Genomic DNA, 24,681 nt, shown 5'->3' on the forward strand with positions numbered 1-24,681 from the left:
GTGTGTGTGTGTGTATATATATATATATATATATATATATATATATATATATATATATATATATATATATAAATATATATATATATATATATATATATATATATGACACCAACACTCATAACAGTGACAAAACAATTACATTGACAATCATGTTACGTTATTTTCAAAATGTTTCCTTTTCTTTTTAATTACTTCTTTAACACACTACTTCTCCGCTGCGAAGCGCGGGTATTTTGCTAGTTTCAAATAAGTTTGTATGGTTGCATAACAGATATCACTGATTTTTAGTTATATAATTTTTACAATTTAAAAAGCAGTTGAGATCACTCCTGCTCTATGGAAGACCAGTGAGCCATCTATTGAACTTTGAGATGAACTTGTTAAATTCATAAAATGCCGGAGAACATTATAAAAAGATTGACAAAGTTATGACCTTCCCAGGAAGACACAGAAGTCAAGTGTGACTGAATTAAGAAGAAATAACAGAACTTGGATCAAACTCAATTGAGTAACTAAAAGTCCATTGTTGGGCAAGTGATCAAGATGCAAGCTACAACCCCAAAAGATTTACAGGACTGTTTGGCTAAATTAAAGAAATTGTCTCTTTTAACACTTCAAAGATTTGACCTCTTTGGGAAACTAGCTAAAAGAATGTGGTTCTGAGAAAGGTCATCATTTAGTCATTATTGGAGTTTGCTAGAAGCTATGTGACAAACCTGAAACCTTTTGCAGGAAAAATCTGTAGTTTGATTTCAGGCCACAGAGCACACATTTACACTGAGTTATTTCGGCCCAACACCAAAGCAGCATCTCTACTTTAATGCATGGTGGTGGCAGCACTATCCTTGATACTGGGGGAAATGGAAAAGATATTGCTGTCAAGGTGCAACCTTAATGAAGGCAAATACGGTCAAATTCTAAAGGTAAGAATTCATTTTCCAAAAATGACCTAAAGCTGCCTTCAAAAACTACTAAGAAATGGCTCGAGTATAAGAGAAGGTTTATGATGGAATGGCCCAACCAGGTGCCAGACTGGAGTCCTCTTTAAAAGCTCTGGTATAAGAAATAATAGCTGTCTTCCTATACTCTCCATCTAGTCCTGAAAAGCTGTTTCATATTTTAAAATCTAAATGTGTAAAGCTTATAGGTACACAAAGGATACAACAATTATCATTTTTTTCAATATGGGGAAGCACATGTTTTTTGATTTATAAATTTGTAATAAAGGGAGAACAAAACTTATTTCAATGTAATAAAATTTTAAGGCATAATAAATAAGACGTGAAAAAGTTCCAGGGGTGAGTGTACTTTCTGAAGGTTCTGTGTTGCACTTTCTTTTCTTTTCCTACTTTTATGGGTTTATTTGTTTGTGCTCATTGTTATCCTCCACCACCCTGTATAGGCTGACAGTCCTATGATGGTATTTTGTGTACATTGCATCCTGAAATTACAGATATATGATCAAAATATTTTTTTTATCTGCATTATGTTCTCCATAATATCTAGTTTATTTTGCAGACTGTTGGTGCCTCTTGGTTGATATAGTCTATCTTTTAAGCTTTGTATTTAATTGATACATAGATTTTATGCACTCTGTTAGTTTACAGTACAGAGCGTTTTCAGAGTTTTGAACACAGCTACCTGCCTCAGCTTGCTTTGTAAGTACCTGCCTCTACTTGCTCTTGCAGAGCTCTAAGGAATAATGAACCTATCCTTATATTCTCAAGACCTTTGTTTCATTCAACTTTACAGCAGTCTTTTACTTTACCACAGCTATAAACACTTGCAACACTTCCTTCTCTTGTATTACAAACCACTTGACTTGTCTTAGTGACTGCATCTTCGAGGCACATTTGTTAAGAATAATAACTATGCAAAGTTAAAAAGAACCTGAGATATATTGAATGTCACTGCAGAAATGCATGTTGCATTTATTTAAATAGGGCAATGAGATGACTCATTGATTAGACCTTCTCTCTCACAGTTTCTAAATACTTAGTTTTAATCAGGACCTGGACACTGCCTGTATGGATGCATTCTTGCTGGTTGTTCTTGTGGTCTTTTTGGAGAATTATTTTTTTCTTTTGTGAAAGATGTGCTGGGTGGGTTTATTGGCAGCTACAAATTGGCACTCACAGGGTATGCCTTTGAACAGCATGAGAATGATTGCCTGCATATGGATGTGTTGTGAATGGTGGCTTCTCTATCCAGGATTGGAGCTCCTTTTACATCCAGTACTAGGTAGGGTCAATATTACCTCTAAAACTAAAAAAAAAAAAAAAGAACAGAGTGAGTGGATTGGTCAGTTTAAGGATTTATAATATTCAGTTACTAGCTGATTACCTAGTGGCTTCACTCACTGAGTGCAAAGGAAAAAAATAAAATGTATTATATAAATTACTAGCAAAATACCCGCGCTTCGCAGCGGAGAAGTAGCGTGTTAAAGAAGCAATGAAAAGAAAAGGAAACATTTTGAAAATAACATAACCTGATTGTCAATGTAATTGTTTTGTCACTGTTGTGAGTGATGAGTGTTGTTGTCATATGTATATATATATATATATATATATATATATATATATATATATATATATATATATATATATACACACACATATATACATACATATATATCTACATATATACACACACATATATACACACAAATACATATATATATATATACATACATATCTACATATATACACACACAGCTATTTCGTATCAGTGCAATACGCTGTTTGTTAAAACGGCTGACTCCCGCTCTTACGTGCAATAACAAATCAAATCATTCAGTTGTATTTGCTCATATGTCATTTCAGAGCTGGACGCCTGGCATCTTTTTTTGGCCACAAGTTCGTTTCTGTTTGGTGTGAGGTTCTGTGTTGTGGAGATTCTCAGGATGGATTGCAGGTGCTCATCAGTGAGGCGACTCCTGTGTGCTGTTTTGTTATTCTTTATCACTGAGAAGAGCTTCTCACACAGATATGTGCTACCAAACATACACAAGGTTCGAGCCGCATGTAGACGGACTTTTTTTGTTCTTCAAAGTCACCAAAGTGCCGTGTAAACTCAGTGCGCAATAACTCTAGTAAGCGGTAAGTGTTCGGCAAGGCAGCTGAAGCGCTGCATTATGGGATCTGTAGTTTATTGTGTTACTAGCGCTTCATATACCCGGGCTTTAATAACAATAATACAGTATATAAAATGATCTTGCGGGCCGGATATAATTACACGCCGGGCCGGATGTGGCCCTCGGCCCTTGAGTTTGACACATATGGACTAAATAGAACTTGAAAAGATATATTTTTTCAAATGTGATCGCGCAATTCAGATAGAGTTGACGCGCACTACAGCCTGCATGCCTCAATGAGTCATCCTCCCCTCGCTCTTACTTTTTTACCGTTCATCTAATGAATACACTGAGTATGGCTTTACCAAAACAATCATTGATGGCGAATAAAGTATCCATTATTCGAGTATGTAGAGCGGGATATATATATATACATATACAGTGGTGTGAAAAACTATTTGCCCCCTTCCTGATTTCTTATTCTTTTGCATGTTTGTCACACAAAATGTTTCTGATCATCAAACACATTTAACCATTAGTCAAATATAACACAAGTAAACACAAAATGCAGTTTTTAAATGATGGTTTTATTATTTAGGGAGAGAAAAAATCCAAACCTACATGGCCCTGTGTGAAAAAGTAATTACCCCCTTGTTAATAAATCACCTAACTGTGGTGTATCACACCTGAGTTCAATTTCCGTAGCCACCCCCAGGCCTGATTACTGCCACACCTGTTTCAATCAAGAAATCACTTAAATAGGAGCTGCCTGACACAGAGAAGTAGACCAAAAGCACCTCAAAAGCTAGACATCATGCCAAGATCCAAAGAAATTCAGGAACAAATGAGAACAGAAGTAACTGAGATCTATCAGTCTGGTAAAGGTTATGAAGCCATTTCTAAAGCTTTGGGACTCCAGCGAACCACAGTGAGAGCCATTATCCACAAATGGCAAAAACATGGAACAGTGGTGAACCTTCCCAGGAGTGGCCGGCCGACCAAAATTACCCCAAGAGCGCAGAGACAACTCATCCGAGAGGTCACAGAAGACCCCAGGACAACGTCTAAAGAACTGCAGGCCTCACTTGCCTCAATTAAGGTCAGTGTTCACGACTCCACCATAAGAAAGAGACTGGGCAAAACGGCCTGCATGGCAGATTTCCAAGGCGAAACCACTGTTAAGCAAAAAGAACATTAGGGCTCGTCTCAATTTTGCTAAGAAACATCTCAATGATTGCCAAGACTTTTGGGAAAATACCTTGTGGACTGATGAGACAAAAGTTGAACTTTTTGGAAGGCAAATGTCCGTTACATCTGGCGTAAAAGGAACACAGCATTTCAGAAAAAGAACATCATACCAACAGTAAAATATGGTGGTGGTAGTGTGATGGTCTGGGGTTGTTTTGCTGCTGCAGGACCTGGAAGACTTGCTGTGATAGATGGAACCATGAATTCTACTGTCTACCAAAAAATCCTGAAGGAGAAAGTCCGGCCATCTGTTCGTCAACTCAAGCTGAAGCGATCTTGGGTGCTGCAACAGGACAATGACCCAAAACACACCAGAAAATCCACCTCTGAATGGCTGAAGAAAAACAAAATGAAGACTTTGGAGTGGCCTAGTCAAAGTCCTGACCTGAATCCAATTGAGATGCTATGGCATGACCTTAAAAAGGCGGTTCATGCTAGAAAACCCTCAAATAAAGCTGAATTACAACAATTCTGCAAAGATGAGTGGGCCAAAATTCCTCCAGAGCGCTGTAAAAGACTCATTGCAAGTTATCGCAAACGCTTGATTGCAGTTATTGCTGCTAAGGGTGGCCCAACCAGTTATTAGGTTCAGGGGGCAATTACTTTTTCACACAGGGCCATGTAGGTTTGGATTTTTTCTCCCTAAATAATAAAAACCATCATTTAAAAACTGCATTTTGTGTTTACTTGTGTTATATTTGACTAATGGTTAAATGTGTTTGATGATCAGAAACATTTTGTGTGACAAACATGCAAAAGAATAAGAAATCAGGAAGGGGGCAAATAGTTTTTCACACCACTGTATATATATATACCAGCGTATCACAGCGAGAAGTAGTGTGTTAAAAAGCTAGAAAAGAAAAGGGAACATTTTAAAAATAACATAACATGACTGTCAATATACAGTATTTGTTTTGTGAGTGTTACTGAGTGTTGCTGTCATCAAGGATTTGATTATCATTATTTCTTTCAATCAGGTTCATATTTGTAGGATGTGTTGTGTTCAAGTTACATTCCGTGTTTGTCAATCGTTGTAAAGATGACAGGTTTCATTCATCGATTCGTTTCTTACTGCATCAATAAACAGCTCGTCTTCTTCTTTATCTGAGACCTGACACACTGCATGCACGGGTTTTTTTACACTGTCTTCCTTTAGCGGGACATTGACTTTTCCACCGTGTGCTTTGTTTCCACAGTAGCTGCATTTATGAATATGCTTATCAGACGCTTCATATTTTTGCTGCCTTTTCAATTGTGTAATTCGGTTTTGTTCAGCTCTTTGGAACTGTTGCTTTTTATCTGTGCACTGCGTCAGTTCACATGAGCCGCTCGGTGTACATGCATCGAAGGTTCCCAGCTGTGCTGGTGCCATCTCGTGCTATGTCCATAGCTTTATTTAATGTTACCTTAGTCCTGGCACTTAACTTTCTCTCGCAGTTTCGCTGAGTTTGTGTCAAACACCACCCTGACCATCTCATCTTCCTCTCCATAAGCACAGTCCTTCACCCGTGAATATTTACCTGTGGCAGTTTGCTATTGGATTGCCGCTGATGGACGGCCTTATATGGGCAGGCACTAAATTACAAACGCCAGCGCAGCCTGTCTATGAACTTAATTTAAAGTGTAGGTTTACATCGTGCTTTGTTTCCGAAGTAGCAGAACTCATGAATATGGTTGTACTGTATATGTCACTCGCTCGCTTCTTATTGTTTCGCTGCCTTCTCAATTATATAATGCATGTTTTCTTCAGCGCTTTTTTGAGGTCTTCCTGCTTTTCTATGTACTGCGTGATTACGTGGGAGGCGTGATGATGTCACACGAAACTCCGCCCCCACGGCGTTGAAGCTCATCTCCATTACAGTAAATGGAGAAAAACTGCTTCCAGTTATGACCATTACGCGTAGAATTTCGACATAAAACCTGCCCAACTTTTGTAAGGAATGAACCTGCCAAATTTCAGCCTTCCACCCACACGGGAAGTTGGAGAATTAGTGATGAGTCAGTGAGTTAGTGAGTCAGTGAGTGAGTGAGTGAGTGAGTGAGGGCTTTGCCTTTTATTAGTATAGATTAAACTGTGAAACATTAACATATAAGAAGTAAAGGTGCATTGAGCAGTACTGGAGTGTTTTCGGGTAAAGTACATTTTAAAGGCACTATAACACAACAGGTAAGTAGCACTAACAGCAGCTTAAATGTATTTGGATCATCTCTCGGTAGCGGATGCCTTGTGAAAGGTGCTACACGACCGCTGTGGTATCGAAATTACATTTTCTCTGCGATCCTGCAAATTTCTGCCTGACAACCTTGCACTACGTGCCTGTGATTTAAGAGAAAAAATATTCTGAGAAATGTGGACGCTGCCCTTCCATGCTTAACGGACAGAAGGTCCAAACAATTCCCAAGTCCAAAACTTAACATGAAGAGGTCGGTACATCTTCTTAGATGTAAACCCTCCATCTTCTTAAAAGGATTTATCACAAAAGCAACCCTGAATGTTGCAGGGTTTTAGTGACCTGAACTCACCTTAAGAACAAGTAGTCATGAAGCGCAATTTACAAAGAGAGTTTTGCTTCAATGGCGCCGATCACACTCATTCACAATGATTTCCACTCTCCCAGGAGCCAACGGGGCACTCGTAGTGTCACAAACAGTGCAAGAAGAGAGGACGGCGCCCAAAACTGCGAAGCTCTCAACCCGGCAGAGCAGCTCGCCATTCTGCACCTCTAAGCGTCCACTTTGTTCTCACGACCCCTCGCCGCTGAAGGCGGTGTCGTCTTCAAATTGTTTACAGCTCGGCGCAGTTAAAAAGTAGAAAGACGGAAAGCTGTTTTCCTCATCTCTTCTACTATCAAGTACTGCCAATTAAAAAAAAGTTATGTGTCAATTTCTGCGACAGTCACATGGACAAATAAATTAAACTTCTCTGTCAGAATGCGCCTGGCGGCAAACGGCTCAGCACCGGAGGGCTGGGAGAGGGCGACGCGGGGTGCACTTCTATGGGCTAGATCGGCATGTTTGTGTTTACTTCTTTTCAATATCAGTAAAGTAACTCTCACACAAATAATAACAATTCATAAAGACGATATAAAAATGGTGTCCACAAACAAAGTGATTAGTTCCTGTATTATAATATGTTCTGTGGTCATACGTAATTTGCGTTTCGCATGGTCATACTTAATTTCTGTTTCATACGTGAAAAGAATTTTATATATATAGATTTAACATATTTGAGTGTTGGTAGGGGAAATGACACAATCCTGGTTTCTCTGTAAGACAAGTGTGGTGATTGAACCTGCAACCTTGAACATTTAAAGCTGAATTTTATGAAATGCCTTTCCTTACTGAGAACCATATCAGTTCCTTTTTCTAGTATGGTAAAATCAATTTTATATTTCTACAGTTGGAGGATGTAAGCTGATGGAAGGTGGAGGGGATTGAACTTGAAACTTTGAAAGGTTTACAGGCCATCATTTTAACAACATATCTATTAGGTTAAAGTACTTGGCCAGGACAGGATTATTATATTTATTTAGTTCATTTCATAATGTACGTTATCCCAACATTTTTTTAAGGAAGAATTTTTTTGCTTCTGCAATTGAAATATAGACAGGTTAAAGTACTGGCTCGGGGTTCCTTAGGGAGTCATTGAGTGTTTACTGAATTATAAAATTTGAGTTTTAAACTGAAGACCTCTCCTGATGGCATAGTGTCTTAAACATTTAGAATGTAGAGTAAAAGGAAAATAACTGAGTCAATAATAATACCATATATTTATGCTGGGTTTATATTAGATCTGTCAGATTAGTCTAAAAATAAGGTTTGAATATCAAAATTAAAAATAAATGCATATTCCAATATATTCAAATGGACTGCATCTGAGGATTACAGATTTTTGTATTTTAAAATAAAAATCTAAGTGATACTCTGGCATCTATTATTTTAATCTTAGGAGTAATCCAAATTCTGAGCAAGTGTATCCTATGAAAGGGCAGTATGAATACCACCTTCTCTCCAGTCTAGTGCTAAAACTGGGTCCTTAAATCCTTGATAAGGTATGTGTGCCTGCACTGTGCCTCGGTACTCAAACTCCCCCCACCCTCCCCTTCCTCAAGATGCATCTACAAAACCATGAAGTGCATATAACAATGCTGCCTGGTTCCCATTTGTAGCTGGTGTTCCGAACTACAAATGCATTGTGATGTGTCTTGCTGTTGCATGGACAGCTGTGGGGAATGGAAAGCAGGATTAGGAGTGGAGGGTAAAGCACTTTCAGTGAGGGCTCAGGGAGAGTTGAGGGACAGGGGTGGTGATTTTAAACAATTTGTAATAGGGGTTAGTTAAAAAGATATTGACATGGTGAGAATAGCTATAGAAGTAAAAGTGAAGGCATGAAGTAGGCAGGTTGAAGGCGGACTAGGTTTATTACTTTGGAGCTGTCCAACAGATAGTGGCAGCATACTGTTTATTTTGCTACATTCAGAATATAAAGCCAGTTGGGACCAGTGAACTCACCTTGGAAAGTGGGACTACCACAGTATCAAGTCAGGGTCTAAACAATCTGTATCATTTTTTCCTCCTTTAGAGATACAGCAATATTTTAATAAAGTTGGCCTGAATATTTCTAATTACACCTCATAGTTTTAGGTATTATGTATCAAACCAGCAGCTGTGTAAGACAGAGATTGTGTGAAATGGGGTTTTTGCTGACACTGACAAGTCTCTTCAAAAACAGGAAACTTAATTCTAATTAAGATTCCATTTTTTCCTATTCATGTTGTAATAAACAGAAAAGCAGAATTCTGAGTTATTTTTCATTTGTTTTAATGAGAAAATCTTAGCATTAAATAACAATGATCTTATGTTTGTGTAAATTCAAATAGGATCAGATGCAGAATGATACTTTTAGAGCTCTGGAGAAGCATTTTGAAAAACTGTTTTAAGTACACTTGTAGATCAAAGAGCAATGTCAGACTATGTTGTGAAATTGTCTGTTTGTTAATTTTACTAATGAAGACAATTTAAGATTGCAAAAAGGCAGATGATAGAAATAAATTGCAAAAACAGGTCTGTAAAATACAACATGATGCCAAAATCAGTGCAGCTAAATCAAACAAGCATTCTTTTATAATTGAGTGTCAGCTTTTCCCTTTGAATTAGACCTTTTTTTAATAAATATGAGTAGCAGCATTTGATCTTGCAACCCTTGTTTTATGTACAAAGTATTCTCACCTTCCATATCAATAGTTTTTCTAAACATCACTGTAATTGTGATGTAAAAATGTTGAATTTTATTAATAGTTTTTTACTCAGGTGAATAGGTGCTTCAGACTGCATAGTCCAAAGAATTGCTTCTTGTCACCTTTAAATTCTAATGCCCTGCAAAACCATTTTTCATTTATCCTTGTTTTAATCTTCTACAGATTCACACATACCTCTTTTTCTTCTCATAGACTGCAATGTTTTTGCTTCAATAAACGTACCTGAATCTGTTTTGACATGTTATTTCTGGAATGTGAGCAAGAGTAAACATCCAAATGGAATGCAGCTCTTGGATCTAGAATGTGGAGCAGTATGAGCAGAAAGAAAAAGTAACTTTTTTTCTGAATGAGAATTAGATTTTCATTCTAGGAAGTACCAATGTCTAAACTAGTTTGTTGAAGAATATAACTTCCCATTAACACCCTTATACACATAGAGGAGATGCCAGATTGTGTTCTATATGTTTAATTTATAGAAGGTCTTGCAAGAAAATTTAGGTTCTTTTTTTGGTCTTTGTCTATCTAATCTATAACCTACCTACTGCCTACCTTCCTAGACTATTTACCTCCCTCAAAGAGATGTGCTTGCCAGACCTGTATAAACAGTAAACTAAATATAGATTAAAATTTGAAAAAAGGATAGAGCAGGGCGTTTTCTGGACAACAGAGAAAACTAATGTCATTGGCAAGTGAAGGTGAAGATGGCCTACTGCCCCCTCCTTTCAGATCTGCTGCTAGTTCTTCTTCCTCTTTTCCCACTTCCGTGTGGGGTTGATGTGTTTGATTGACCTTTTCCAAATAGCTTGTTCCTGCACCTACTCCCCTGCCTGACCCTTTTCCTTCAGATCTTCTTTTACTTTATTCATCCACTTCCGTTTTGGCCTTCCTTGCTTTCTCATCCCCTGTAGTTCCTTTCCCCTCACTTTTTTACCCACATATTGCTTTGTCTCTCCTCATCATATGTCCATACCACTTTCTACTATCTACTTTCCTGTGCTTTCTTGGTTATCTCTCCCACTTTTGTTGTACCTCATATCGTCTCATTTCTTATTTTGTCCTGTTGTGAAATTCCACACATCTATCTCAACATTCTCATTTCTGCCACATCTAACTTCTCTTGCACCATTGCTGGTCTTAAAACTGCATTAAAAACCTTACCTTTTATTTTAATTCTTCGATCACACAGTACTCCTGATAATTTATTCTGATTGTTGCATCCATTCTGCACTCTGTGGGTTATGCCTGCATCTAATTTTCAGTCTAAGGTTACCACTGACCCTTGATATTCAAATGTATCCACTCTTTTCAATAGCTCTTCCTGCAGGCTTACTTCTGAATCCTGACCACCATTAAACCTCATATATTATTTCTGCTGCTAGTTGAACACTAGTGGTCAAAGAATAACATGCAGGATTAAACTCAAGGGGATACCCCCCACCCCATTACAAATGGAGAAAAACATAACCTATGTAACCCTCATACTTTTTTCTTTCTTTTTTTAATTTCACCTTTGTTTTAGAAATTATATGTCAAGCCAGAAGTCTCTAAAAGACACATGTTAATTGATGTGGCTAGGTATGCTTTCTTTATGCAAAAATTGCTACTTAAAATATTGATTTTAAAGCCATTATAATAAGAAGAAAATCAGAAATATGAAAGCTATGTGTAATTATGTTTGAGAAAGGAAAAAACGGCTTTTTACAGCGTACAGATCAGAGATCTTTCACTTTCATGAGTGAAAAGGAAAAGGATCAAGAGCAAAATGGCATTTTATACCACAGGACAAGTATTTAAAATCTGTTGTTAGTTTAGCTTTTGTCAAGCAAAAATCAGAGCAGTGCATTAGAAAAATGTGTCAGTTTTTATAAAGAACAATACAAACTAACAATTAAAAATTACAATAATACATTTGCAAATTCATGAAGCTTTATAGGATAGTGTGTCTAGAGAGATGTGGGATGTATCAATTTATAATCTTTTGCTAAAAAGTCTATCTCCTTAACTGCTATGACACAGCACCACATTTGCAAGGCACAAACATTTTGAACATGTGAAGTCACGCAGAAGTGCAAAGTTCTTTCCTGTTTTGATTTTTTCTGAGCCAAAGTTTATGTACATTGGATATCGTCCAATTTGGTCAATCATTTCTTATTCAGACAATATGCTTTTGTAATAAATCAAGCTTTCTTGTCACTAGATAGTGCTCAGCTTTGGCGTATGTAAATACAGGATTCGTGTTCAACAAAAATCAGAATGGGATTCTGTTCGTCTGCCTGCGACTAGGATTAGATTTGCATATTCATTGCTGAGCAGCAATAGTAAATTAAGCTTCTCCATATGTCTTTTAATGTTTTTGTAGTGCTTCACCTTACAGAACGTTGTCATTGCCAGGGTGGGTTTTTTTCTCTGATGCAAAGTTGTACTTTTTATTTAGTGTTTCGAAATGTAAATATCAACAAGTTGTGGATACTATTTTGAAGTTTTTTTTTTTTAAATGTTGTCTTTTCCTTTTTTCTCTAGGTCATCCATCAATAGTTATGAACTCCAAGTTGCGTGTGTTGGGTGAAAGAATAAGCACCATACGAGTATCAGAACTGCCAAAGGACAAAAACAGGTCAGAGGTCATCTGTAATGTGCACTTCCTGGATGGCACAGTACAGAGTTTCAAAGTCAATGTAAGTGTAAGTCATAGATGTGTTCCTCTCACTCCTAGCACAACAGTAAAGTGTTAATATAGAGCAGCTTCCATGTGCAGCTTTTATCTCAGAAGACTGGGTTTGAACCCTGGACCAGTTTGCTTGTTCTCCGTATGTTTTGTGTGTTTTTTCTCTATACTGTATTTTTCTTTCCACAGTCTAAGGATTTACAGATTAGCGTAATTGGTAACTTAATATTGGCCCTGTGTAAGTGAATGTGAATGCATATGTGGTGGATTGGCCCTTTGTGGTTTGTGCATTGCTCCTGTGACTGCCAGAGTAACCTTCAGTTTCCTGTGATTCTAATTTAAAATTAGTGGGTTTAGAAAATTGATGGATGGATGGAAAAGGAGAAACAAAAGAGAAAATGTACAATAAAAAATGAAAAGCATTCAGTTAATTCAGATATAATTATGTTGACCCTGAAATGGATAAGCAAGTTAGAAAATGGAAGGATAAAATAGATTACAGTTCTTGTTTTGCCATTATTTACCAAGTTACAATTTATCATTTTTAGCATTTGGCTAAAGAAGATAACTTTAATATGGAACTGTTTTTATAGTACATTTCAGGATCATAAATCTACTAAAAGTAAAATTTATTATGCAGAGGATGAGTAATATTAAAAAGAGCTGATAAAGATAAAGGTTCTTCCAAAAGCAGTTCCACAGATTTATGATCAATTCCATTGATTCATTTCACTACTTTAATCATGAATAACTGTTTAGCTTTCTCTTGAGTTCCAGTTTCCTATACCTATGAGCTTTAGCACACAACCCAACAAATCTACTAAACAAACAGTATAGAACACTTATAAAATTAAATATTTAACTTTGAAGTCATTCAGTTTATGTAGCAAATAATTTAAAGTCGGTGAAAAAAGCATTGTTTCTGTCAAGATACCTTTCAAGTAAAATTTAGTTTGAGCAGAAATAATCAATTTGTGAGGAGAAAGAAAAGGTGGCTGATTGACAGAAAAAGCATGTTTTCCTCATCACAGGTGTTGTGCAAGATACACCACATAGGCATAAGTTTCAGAATAAAGACATTTTCCACCAGCAACAAAATGTTGAATCCGGTTAAAAGGTAGCTTCATAAAAATGAACTGAGAAGGGGGGTGGTACTTAGTCCACAATACACTGCATATGTTTTAAAACAATACTTTCCCTTAAAGCTTGTACATTGCATAATTTCATTCTGCCCTTGTGCGTCACAGTGAATTTATTACATCTAATTATAAATTGGTGTTAGGCTAAGTGGTGTCATACTCAAAATGCACATATCCTATCATATATATATAAAGAACACTTTTTATAGCAAATGTTATGACAGTAAACTTGCCAAAATAATATTTTGAAATTTGAAGGTACCTAAGGTTTTTCCCCTCATCTCGCTACTTGATAGTATGAGAATAGACTAAGTTCATTCTATGTCTATGGTCCTTTATGTAAAGGAAGACTTTCTGACATTTGTTTGAAATCTGCTCTTAGCAAGTTTTCAACTGTGCCTGTTTTCTTGTTGAAGAATGTTTTTCTTTTTAAGTAACAGCTGGGATCCTCTATTGCTTCACATACTTGTAATATATAGTACATAAATTACTTGGCAGTTGTCAGAAATGTACATTTGGCCGCTGCTTTACCCTTTCAAAAGTATTTCCCAGTGATGTATGGCAGAAACTGCACTTGATTTCAGATTTGGCCTTTAGAATGGTTTCCCCACATACCTATTATCATATTGAAATATCCAGCTCTAGGTAAAGAATTTGCTCAGAATGAGCATGGGAACAAAAAGCACAAGAAAAAGGAAATTTAGAGAGTTGTGTTAAAGGAAAAGCCATCCATGGCTCTACATAAGTCTGTAAACAGCAGAAGAAAAGTCTCCAAACTAGATATTATTTGAGCCTCAGCTGCACCTTAAGTTCGATTAATGGAAATTTCAAACTGGGGGAGACAAAGAACATCCTTGGAGTTAAAGTGATTCAGGTGGAGCAGCATCTAATCATAAGGAGTGAATTCACATACCTCTTTTTAGACAGTTACCCATGTGGCCTTTTTTGTAGGTCACAACCAATAACTCATTAACAAGATGAGGATATAATTTGGTCATTGAAGTGAAAGTATAGGCTAAACAATTGGCTGTCATTTTTACGTCACATTCTACAACTGCAGCTGCTTTACTAATCTCTTTGCAGTTATCCCTTTTTAACAAGACCCCTTAAGTACTTAAATTCCAGTTGTTCCTTACCTATAGAAACTATACCACACTCCTCCACTTGGGAGCAGTTAAACCCTACTGAGAATATGCCACTCTTATCTGACATGAAACAATGAACTTGCGTTTACATGTGCCTTTTCTCATCCAGTGTATGCCAAATACGTCCACCCTTGTGCACACCAGATATCACTGTTAGATAAAGCCAAAAGGATAAATTCATCTGCAAATAGTAAAACTCTGGGTTCCAATCTGAATACTGTCTGAGAGTCAGTTGCACCTTACTTATACGTCCAAGAAACTTGTAAACAAGTTTGATTGCATTAAATTGATTCAAGCACAGAAGCAGCCCCAGTTTCCAATTAGTCATACACAGGTCCAGCTTTCAACAACCACATCCATTACCTACCTGCATCAGTAATCCTTAACCATAATCCATAAATATTGTAGTAGTTGCATAAACTGAAATGACCCAATGATCTAAAACCCTTGCCTGGCCCAAGCTTATACATGTACAATGTTATTGACCAGAATGAGTGACTGAGTAGCAGAATAGCCATTTTTAAATGGTTGCATATTTAAAGGTGCACTATAGCAGAGTACTGCAGCTGAAAAGTTAGGAATCATTGTGAAACCACCTCGTTTTGTAATGTGATCAGTATTATGAAAAGGGAATCGCTCTCCATGTCTTTTTTATAATGGAAATGAGGGGCTCTCTGGGGCATTTTATGAATGCTGTTCCCCAAAATAATTTCAAGCACAATATGTGCAAACCTATATTTCTAACATTTACTTAAGCTATGTGGATATACAAGCATACGTACAGAACAGTTGCTTTGAATATATTAATTATATGCAGAGATAATCCTAGTTTTGTAATATTTGAATAACTGCAATGTTTATATTTTTAACTTCCTGTTCATGCATGTATACAACTACTTAGCTTTTTGCACCTTAACAACAGCTCAAGGGTACAACAAGAAATAACCATCCCCTCAAAAAAAAAAAAAAGCCCTTTGCATATTTTTATAGTAAGTGTGTAATCTCCATTTACATAGTGCCTAGTAGAGGCCTTTCCCATAAGTAAACATAAGTATTAGTAGAGAGAGGGATCATCCTTACTTGAGCTGTTTGGTTTCAGAGCATATGCCTTTTAGAAAGGGAAGGCTAACTATATCTATCTGGCGCTTTTGAACTTCCTGCATGACCTCTGTTTCCCTCATGACATTGATGTAACCTTAGTATAGCCTAGGACAATCCAGTATGTGCTGATCCACCTTACTGACATAACATTTAATTTTAGACCTTCATCTTGTGAATGGGAATGCACGTGCTAGCTATACATGACTTCTTCAGTCTGGGGCAAATGGAGCTACTTATACCACATAGCCATTTGTTGCTCATAGATAAGCACCACTCACAGGTATGATCTTTGTACACCATTCCTGGCAAATTTACAATTTAGATTTGAGAATAGCTCAGAACAATTATGGATGCCTAACAACAGAGCTCTAATGAGCACACCAAAACCACCCCCCATCCCTTCTCGAATCAAAGTGCGTGGCACTTGAGTTACCAAAATGGTGCCCCTTGGTGTCCATACTGTGGATTGGGGACTGAAAGGTCTGTAGAATGCCCCTCAGTGTCCATAACACACATTCAGTAGGATTAGTGTTACCAAAACGGCTCCTCTTGGGTGATCCCTGTGCTGCCTATTTTGCAAGTGGTTTGACTGACTTGCCCCATCACACCAAGCTCACAATTCTGGTACATGTTCAATTAAGTTTAAAACTAAGATTCCCTAAATAATACTGTGCATGTATGTAAGTAAAATACTCCGTAGATTATGTTTGTTTATATGTATGTGCGTGCATGCGTGTGTGAGAGAAAGAGAGAGCTTCAAATCATTACCTATATGATATTGCAGTGATTACCAAGCTGCTTATAATCACCAGGAAATTCAGTCCTGATCTAAGCACTCTCTGTAGGTAATTGGCTAATTTGTTAGCCATATGATAGAGAAGCAAATGAGAAACATTAAAAAAAAATCTCTTCATGTCAGTACGGGATTTATCAACTGTCAATTTTATACCTAGTCTAGATGCAGGAGAAATTATCAAAAAATTGTTTTTAAACTTGAGTCTTAAGTAAAGAGCATAAAAAGATACTATAGGGTTTTCTTTGATTTGATATATTTAGGTCAGTGGATGTGTTTTAATATACTTGTTTGAAAAAGTAACATCACTGTGATAAATTATCTTACCATCAGATGTGGTTGCTGTGAGTCCTACGTAGAATGATTTATCTGCATTTGGCTCAGAAGACACTTTGTTTGAAGTGAGGCTGGGGTGCAAATTATAATTATGGGATTTCCTCTTTTTTATTTGTACTATCTGCTAGAGTTACAAGAATTTGATGTACTAATGCAATTAGAATGTCAAAATAAAGAATGTGCCAAGAGAAGCATTTTAAAGATTTTAGAACTGTGGGGTTGTTTCTTTTTAGCCAGTAAAAAAGGGTGAAATGATTAGTGTGCTCCGTGTCCAGAGATGTGCAAGAATATACCATTAGAATGAATAGGGGTGGAATCATGCCAAATTCCCTATATTTTCCACCTTATAAAGGGGACTTGAGCTTGATATTGAGAGAACATAAATGATGCAAATGTTCATTTGGTGGTTCAGTTTTTCAAGTGTTCTTTTTGGAGAAATGAAATATTAGCTGCTTTATGGTACTAGACACAGAGAGATGGCAATGTGGTCACACATTCGATTCTCTTTTCCTTTTTAGACAAAGAAGAGAAAACCACTCTGAGAGCAGTGACATGCTTCATGTCACAGGACACACACTATGTAGCCCCAAAGTCTTCCTGACCACCTGCCTTGTATATTAATAAAAAAAAAAAGTGTTGGTTCTCCTTTCTTTCTTTTGGGCAGGGGTTGATTTCTGGTTTGTTAAGTTTGACTTGAATGTATGTATTGTTGATTTCTTCAGATAAAATAAATGAAATCCAAAAGTGCTTTTGTGCTCAGGGATGTAGCAACAATTGGGGCCACAATCCTACTTTTGTAAATAACGTAAGTCCACACACCTTCAGAAGTTTGTGAAAACTATGAGGACAGAGTTGAGCAAGAAAATTGAATATGGTCCATCCTTCTGGTACTGAATATGGGTGTATTACCTTTGTTTCGTCTTGTAACAAAACAGATATTTTTCAGACATTAATAAATTCTTTTTTTTCTCCATCCTATTTCATCCCCATCCTTTGACTCATTATCAAGTAATATAAAAAGAGTTGAGATGTACGCAAATGAGGGTGGCACGGTGGCACGGTGGTAACGCTGCTGCCTCGCAGTTAGGAGACCTTGGTTTCGCTTCCCGGCGTTCACCCTGCGTGGAGTTTGCATGTTCTCCCCGTGTCTGCGTGGGTTTCCTCCGGGCGCTCCGTTTTCCTCCCACAGTCCAAAGACATGCAGGTTAGGTGGATTGGCAATTCTAAATTGGCCCTAGTGTGTGCTTGGGGGATGTGTGTGTGTGTGTCCTGCGGTGGGTTGGCACCCTGCCCGGGATTGGTTCCTGCCTTGTGCCCTGTGTTGGCTGGGATTGGCTCTGGCAGACCCCCGTGACCCTGTGTTTGGATTCAGCGGGTTGGAAAATGGATGGATGGATGTACGTAAATGGAGTTAATAGCAAAGCAAATCCTTAGTTTCCCTGACCTTAGCTTAATTGATTTTTGCCCTTACCATATGGTTGGAGGTTTAGTTCACTTGACCACCTTTGAAATATCACCAGCACACTCATGTCTGCTATGCCTCAGTAAGAGAGACTTCACCCCAACTATTACTCTAGATACAAATTGTTCTGTTGTGATTTGCCAGGTCTTTTTTTTCTTCTGAGCAAGATACAGTTCAGAAATGTATAAAATTTATAAAATAATTACAAATCAATAAGGTTGCTAATGTCTGCAGAGGATCTATGAATGCACATGTTTTAGACTAACTAAACCGATTTCCTGACTGTTACTCCTGTTTGATTAAGTACTCTCCTTTATTTACATGGTAGTTTTTATTCATCGCAATCTCCGGTCACATGCACATTAAATCCTCTAGCCAAATGCACAGGTACTAAATCAGCCATTGTATTAATACACATAGTTCACAACAATGCTTTTTCTGATTGGTAAAAATCAAATAAATCTGTAGAAATCAAAAAAGCACCCAATATAAATGTGCTTGATTGAAATTTAAGAACAATTTAGGTATTACAAAATGTTTGTTTTTGTTAGGAATTTAGCATACAGATAGAAGTGTTCTTTATACATAAACATGTTCAGAAAGCATTCAGTATCTTGTCTCATCATGTTGAAATAAACTTCATATATTCAAAAACTCTGTACCAACAGGGACAATGTCTTGTTAATATGTTTAAAGTATGAAGTTGTATTTGTAAAATGAGTAAATATTGAAGCATATGCAATTTAAGCCCCACATTCTCCTTTCCCAGATTTATGACCGCATTTAGGAACAAGTGTTTATTTTTATTTATTTCTTTCAAGTAAGAATTCGACTGAAGAGCCCAAATACACAAAGATTAGGCAAGATTATACTGTCAGTGAGTGGTTTACTATAAGATTACACCATCAGGTTTGGATTTCTTTTTTGTTCTACGAGGTTAATGCAATAGCCTTGAAATAATGCTTAAAGAAGTTTGTGTTCCAAGTGTTTCTACAGTGACTGGTGTCATTGTGCCTTTTAGACAATTGCTCAAGAAACTGGCATTTGTGTGATTGTTGCAAACTCTTGGTCAACACATTTATACTGTGTGCTGTTCTTAAAAATTTGTTTTAAATCCTGGTATTTATTTCTGTGATTAGGAATGAACTGAATATTTTATTTTTAGGTCTGTTTTACTATACATCTACCACCATCAATGGATAAGGTACTATAAAATAGACAATATAACAATAATTTGGCATTGTCTCTAGAAGTATTGGTTCAAAGACTAGTGACAGTAACAGGTCAATAGTGATATCCACAATTGAGAACTACACTGGCATGATTTCATCAGTAATTTTAACATTTACTTGTCCAACCTGTTTAATCTTGTTCTGCAACATAGAGCTTTATGCCCATCCTGACATAATTTGGCATAATACAGGAACCAGTTTCTGAATGGAGTAACAGTCCTTAGCAGAGTACAATTATACACATTTAGTCTGGTCCAATTTAGAGTTGTCAGTTAACCTAAGTAGTATGTCTTTGGGATGTGGACGAAAGACTGAAGTGTTCAAAGGAAGTCCCTGCATAGACATTGGGAGAACATTAAAGCTCCATAAATACTGTGAGCAGACTAAGATTTAAACTTGGCACTTGAGAGCCGTTAATAATTTATGCCTTCTTATATGGCTGAAACTTGTCTATCGTATGAAGCTTTACAGTAAGTCAAACTTGCTAAAGCTGAGAAAATATTAGATTGTGTGTGTGTGTGTTTTTTTTTTTTTTTTTAGCGAAGCAATCATTTCCTCCTTGATGCTTCCCATGGATCTTGTGTTTTTGTAATGGATGAATCAATGAACACTAACATTACACATTGTGAACTTATTTTACATGTGACTACACATCTGTGACTCTTATTTCATTACTACTTACAGTGCATTACTGTACTCTAATGAATAGACTAGTTTATTGAGAACTGTACTTGAGAAAGTCACCTTTTTTGACATTTGTTACCTAGAGCTCCTAAAACCTTAAAATAGCCTAAAAGCAAAGCCTGTAGCAAGTATACAGTATGTGGATGTTAGCAGGTCTGTGGTAGATTTAGTGGTGATGTGCCTGATTACCTTTAAAATCTGCATAAGCTGGAGAGAGAATCTGAATATTGAATGGAGGTTGTATAAATGCTATTGCCTAGTGGAAGGTTGTGATCAGTTTATGCTCTCTGTCATAAGTACTAATACAAATATTTTGTAGCATTTGTCTTACCCTGATGAGCTTTTCAAGGACGGAGATATATATTTTTATAATATGATACCAGATTAGGGGAAGTGACTTGCCTAGCATCTCTAAGAGTGTCAGTGCTGAGCATTGTACCTATGATGCTGTGGGTTTAAGTATAACTCTGTAGCCACTAGGTCACACTTCCAGGATCAATGTTAATTTTTTAACATTTCCGATCCACCTTAAAGTGAATTGTCTTACAGTTCATTCAGCTTGAACTACAAGGATACCTTTTTTTAAAAGCTGTATACAAAAGTGCCTCTGGAAATGGTATACCACATTGTAAAGTTTATGGCAGTTGTGGCTTGTGGTGACTTCATAATTTTTACTGCATACCTTTACAACAAACTCCCCCATTGCTAATTTTGTGTCATATTTGTTTATTACAGTTTGTGCTCATCTTTTTTTTTCCCCTTGTAAATTGTTTTTGCATCAAAAACCCATGACTAGTGTTAGAAGAGATGTGCTTCTGTTATTCATGCCAGGCTTTTTTATGCTTATTTTTTCCGTGTCATTGCAAAAAGCATGTGATTAAAGAATGATAGGCTTTGTGTAATGATGAGTTTTTTAAAAGTGTGTCTTACATTAAAGACACATTGGAAATATTCTCTGAAACAATAATGCTTTTCCTAAGTTATTTTAAAGCTTTTAAACATTTTGAAGTGAACAGAATCTGACCAAATGAACTAATGCCTCAGTATAACGCCCTTAAAGGATAAGTTTAATATTTACAAAGTACTATCAGACTTTTTTGACAGTGGTGATATACATTAATATTCCTTCGAAACATGCATTGATAAAGCATCTTCCCCATGGACTTAAAACTGTTGAGAACGGCTCCAGAAAAAACGTAAAAGTCTCAAAACTTGCTTAATCTGTCCATAGCAATATGCACAAAATAAATATACTGTAGATAGATAGAGAGAGAGACAAAGATTTACATGGGGACTTTGCCCCTGCTGCACTGACTCTTTTCACCACCCACAGTGAAAGTGTCTCTCGTGGGATGTTAAAGTGTCTCTGTCATCTCTTCTGCTGAGCCAATGGAAGTGGGGGTGCTGAACACCAGCTCCAGTCCCTCTGATGTCAGATCAGCTGGCTGAGCCACTGCTGAAGACCAGCTGCATATTTTGCTTGTTGCGCTGCTTGTCGATCATTTAAAAGCCTGTCCAGCAGCTGTCCTTTTGCCTTACTATCTTGTCTCATGGGACGTTAAAGTGTCTCCGAGAAAATTATGTATTTTTATAAGAATACGACTTTGCAGCCAGGATATATGTATATATATAGGATATAGTATATATATATATATGTATATATGTATATGTATATATATATATATGTATATATATATATATATGTATATGTATATGTATATGTATATATATATATATATATATATATATATATATATATATATATATATATATATATATATATATATATATATATGTATATATATATATATGTATATATATATATATATATATATATATGTATATGTATATATATATATATATATATATATATATATATATATATATATATATATATATATATATGTATGTATGTATATATATATATATGTATGTATGTATATATATATATATATGTATGTATGTATATATATATATATATATATGTATATATGTATATATATATATATATGTATATATGTATGTATATATATATATATGTATGTATGTATATATATATATATATGTATATATATATATATGTATGTATATATATATATATATATTATATATATATGTGTATATATATAAAGCCCTGAGCGGGCTTTCTTTATTGCATGCGTGCTGTCTGTCTGATGTACCAAACCCCCAGTTCCTATCTTTCCTTTTTCTTTTTCCACATAACCAATCACCACACAATAAACGTCTTTGTGAAATTAAAACTAGTTATAAACTTAGCCCACGGAGTGTTTAGAACTTAAAAAATATCTTTGTTATACATGTTTAATTATGCCTTCGATTCAGGGTTGCGCCAATCCCAGCAAGCATTGTGTGCAGGCACATTGCAGAGTGAATACGAGCAACACATACACTAGCAGGGTCAATATAGCATAACAAAACTCCACATCCTACATGACTTTGAAAGGAAACTGAAGCACGCTGAGTAAACCCACCAGAAAAGCATGCAAATTCAAGGCAGGACACACCCGAGACACCCTTGCTGCGAGGCAGCAGTGCAACCTGCATGCCGCCGTGCCCCCACATGATTAATACATGCTTTAATGCATTTCATCATGAAAATTATATCAAGTATTTATCTTTGCATTCTAAATGTTCAGAGAGCAGGAATATCATGAAGTGAATGCATTCTGTGCGGCGATCGCTGCTGACTCCTCCTAAGTACAAGAGGAAGTCAGTTTAAGAAGCACTCACTGATTTAACATGGCTCAGGGAACACTTAACACAAAGCATTTCATGTGCTATGTAACTTATGACAGGGTTTGAGAAAATCTTTTAAATTAAATATTCATTTTACGATGAAGTTTAGTTTACGATGTTCTACTTTAATGACAAATTACGGGAATAAAGTCAACATGTCAATTTTAATCTTGACATAAACAGCGAGAATAAAGTAGAAACGTCGAGAATAAAGTCAACATGTCGACTTTATTCTTGTCATAAGCGTTGAGATTAAAGTGGAAATATTGAGAATAAAGTCAACATGTCGTCACACAATTACACAGTACCCAGGTACATTACACTGTATTGAAAAAAAGTAAAACAAGTACAATTTGGCTTGCAGTATAATCCAGTAGTATAGAAACAGTGTTTACACATTTGAACACAATGGTCCACATCCAACCTTTTAAAACCAAAATATTTCTAGGCAACGGACATGACTACTTTTTTTCTGCAAAAATTCTTCTGTGTCATCACGTTCAACTTTATCGTCAGCTATGGCTTCAGTTTCAGAATGTTCTCTGTCCATTTTCACCGCGCGTCACCTACGCTACCACTACCTATTTAGCGGTGTAGCAGTGAATAAGGTCCTCACTTGAATAGTTTCCCGCTGCACCACATTCCAAACATCGTTTAGGCAATTTAAACCAGTGTTGCAGTATAAGAAAAATCCAATATCATAACAAAAATAAAAAACGATTTTCAGTATGAACCAATATACCGCCCACCACTACTTGAGAATTCATTGGAAAGAGCACACTTTTAGTCAAATTAATTCTGAGACCAGAAATCTTTTGAAATTCTGTTAGTGCTGTTAGGACAGCAGGCACAGTATTTTGTGGATCTGATATATACAATACCATATCATCTGCATATAGAGAAATTTTCTGTTCTAGTCGTTCTCTGATAATCCCCTTTATCTCATGAAGTATTTCGACAGTGAACTGCCAGTGGCTCAATGGCGATTGCAAAAAATAGTAGTGACAAGGGGCATCCTTGTCTGGTACCACGTTCTAGTTTAAAGTAGTCTGAATTAATGTTAATACAAACTGAAGCTTCTGGATTTGTATACAGTATTTTGATCCAAACCCAAATTTCTCCAATGTGGTGAAAAGGTAGTTCCATTCAATCATATCAAATGCTTTTTCTGCATCCAAGGATAATAAAATCTCTGGGATGGTTGATTTTGCGGGTGAGTATATTACATTAAACAGGCGAAGATTGGACGCTAACTGTCAGCCTGTAATAAATCCAGTTTGATCTTGTGATATTACTGAAATTTATTAAAAAGCAAAAAAAAAACAAATATCACATTGACACAAGTACTAAGACCCTGTACTTAGTTAAAACATCTTTAGCAGTGGGCTTCTTGGGTGTGACACAACAAGCTTCATACACCTGTATTCAGAGATTGTCTTTATTTCTTTTTTGCAGATTCTCTCAAGTTCTTCTAGGTTGGAAGGAGAGAGTGAGTGGACAGCTATTTTCAAGTCACACCAGAGATGTTCAATTGTGTTCAAGTCTGGACTCTGACTGCACAACTCAAGGAAATTCCCAGAGTTGTCTAAGTCACACTTGTGTTGTCTTTGCTGTTGCCCAGTCTCAGGTTCAGAATGCCCTGGAGTGGGTTTTCATTATGGATATCTCAGTGTTTTTCTCTGTTCAGTTTTCCCTCAAACTTGACTAGCCACCCACCAACCCCCAGTCCTTGTCACTGAAAAACAACCCCCACAGGCTGATGTTACTATCACCATGGTTCACAGTTGG

General features: G+C 36.5%; 1 protein-coding gene across 4 annotated transcripts in view; it reads left to right on the plus strand.

The window, feature by feature from the left end:
- The window catches only part of ptpn3 (protein tyrosine phosphatase non-receptor type 3), a 383,558-nt gene that overhangs the window by 156,922 nt on the left and 201,955 nt on the right, over window positions 1-24,681 (plus strand). For 3 of the 4 annotated variants that reach the window (XM_039737294.1, XM_039737296.1, XM_039737297.1), the window contains exon 2: window positions 12,100-12,254. In XM_039737294.1, the coding sequence (XP_039593228.1) occupies window positions 12,100-12,254 (155 nt within the window). Of the gene's footprint in view, window positions 1-11,870; window positions 11,972-12,099; window positions 12,255-24,681 lie in introns of those variants that run through there. The other variant, XM_039737295.1, reaches the window with a different exon arrangement.

This window comes from Polypterus senegalus, chromosome 15 (assembly GCF_016835505.1).
Source record: "Polypterus senegalus isolate Bchr_013 chromosome 15, ASM1683550v1, whole genome shotgun sequence".
Lineage (NCBI taxonomy): Eukaryota > Metazoa > Chordata > Cladistia > Polypteriformes > Polypteridae > Polypterus > Polypterus senegalus.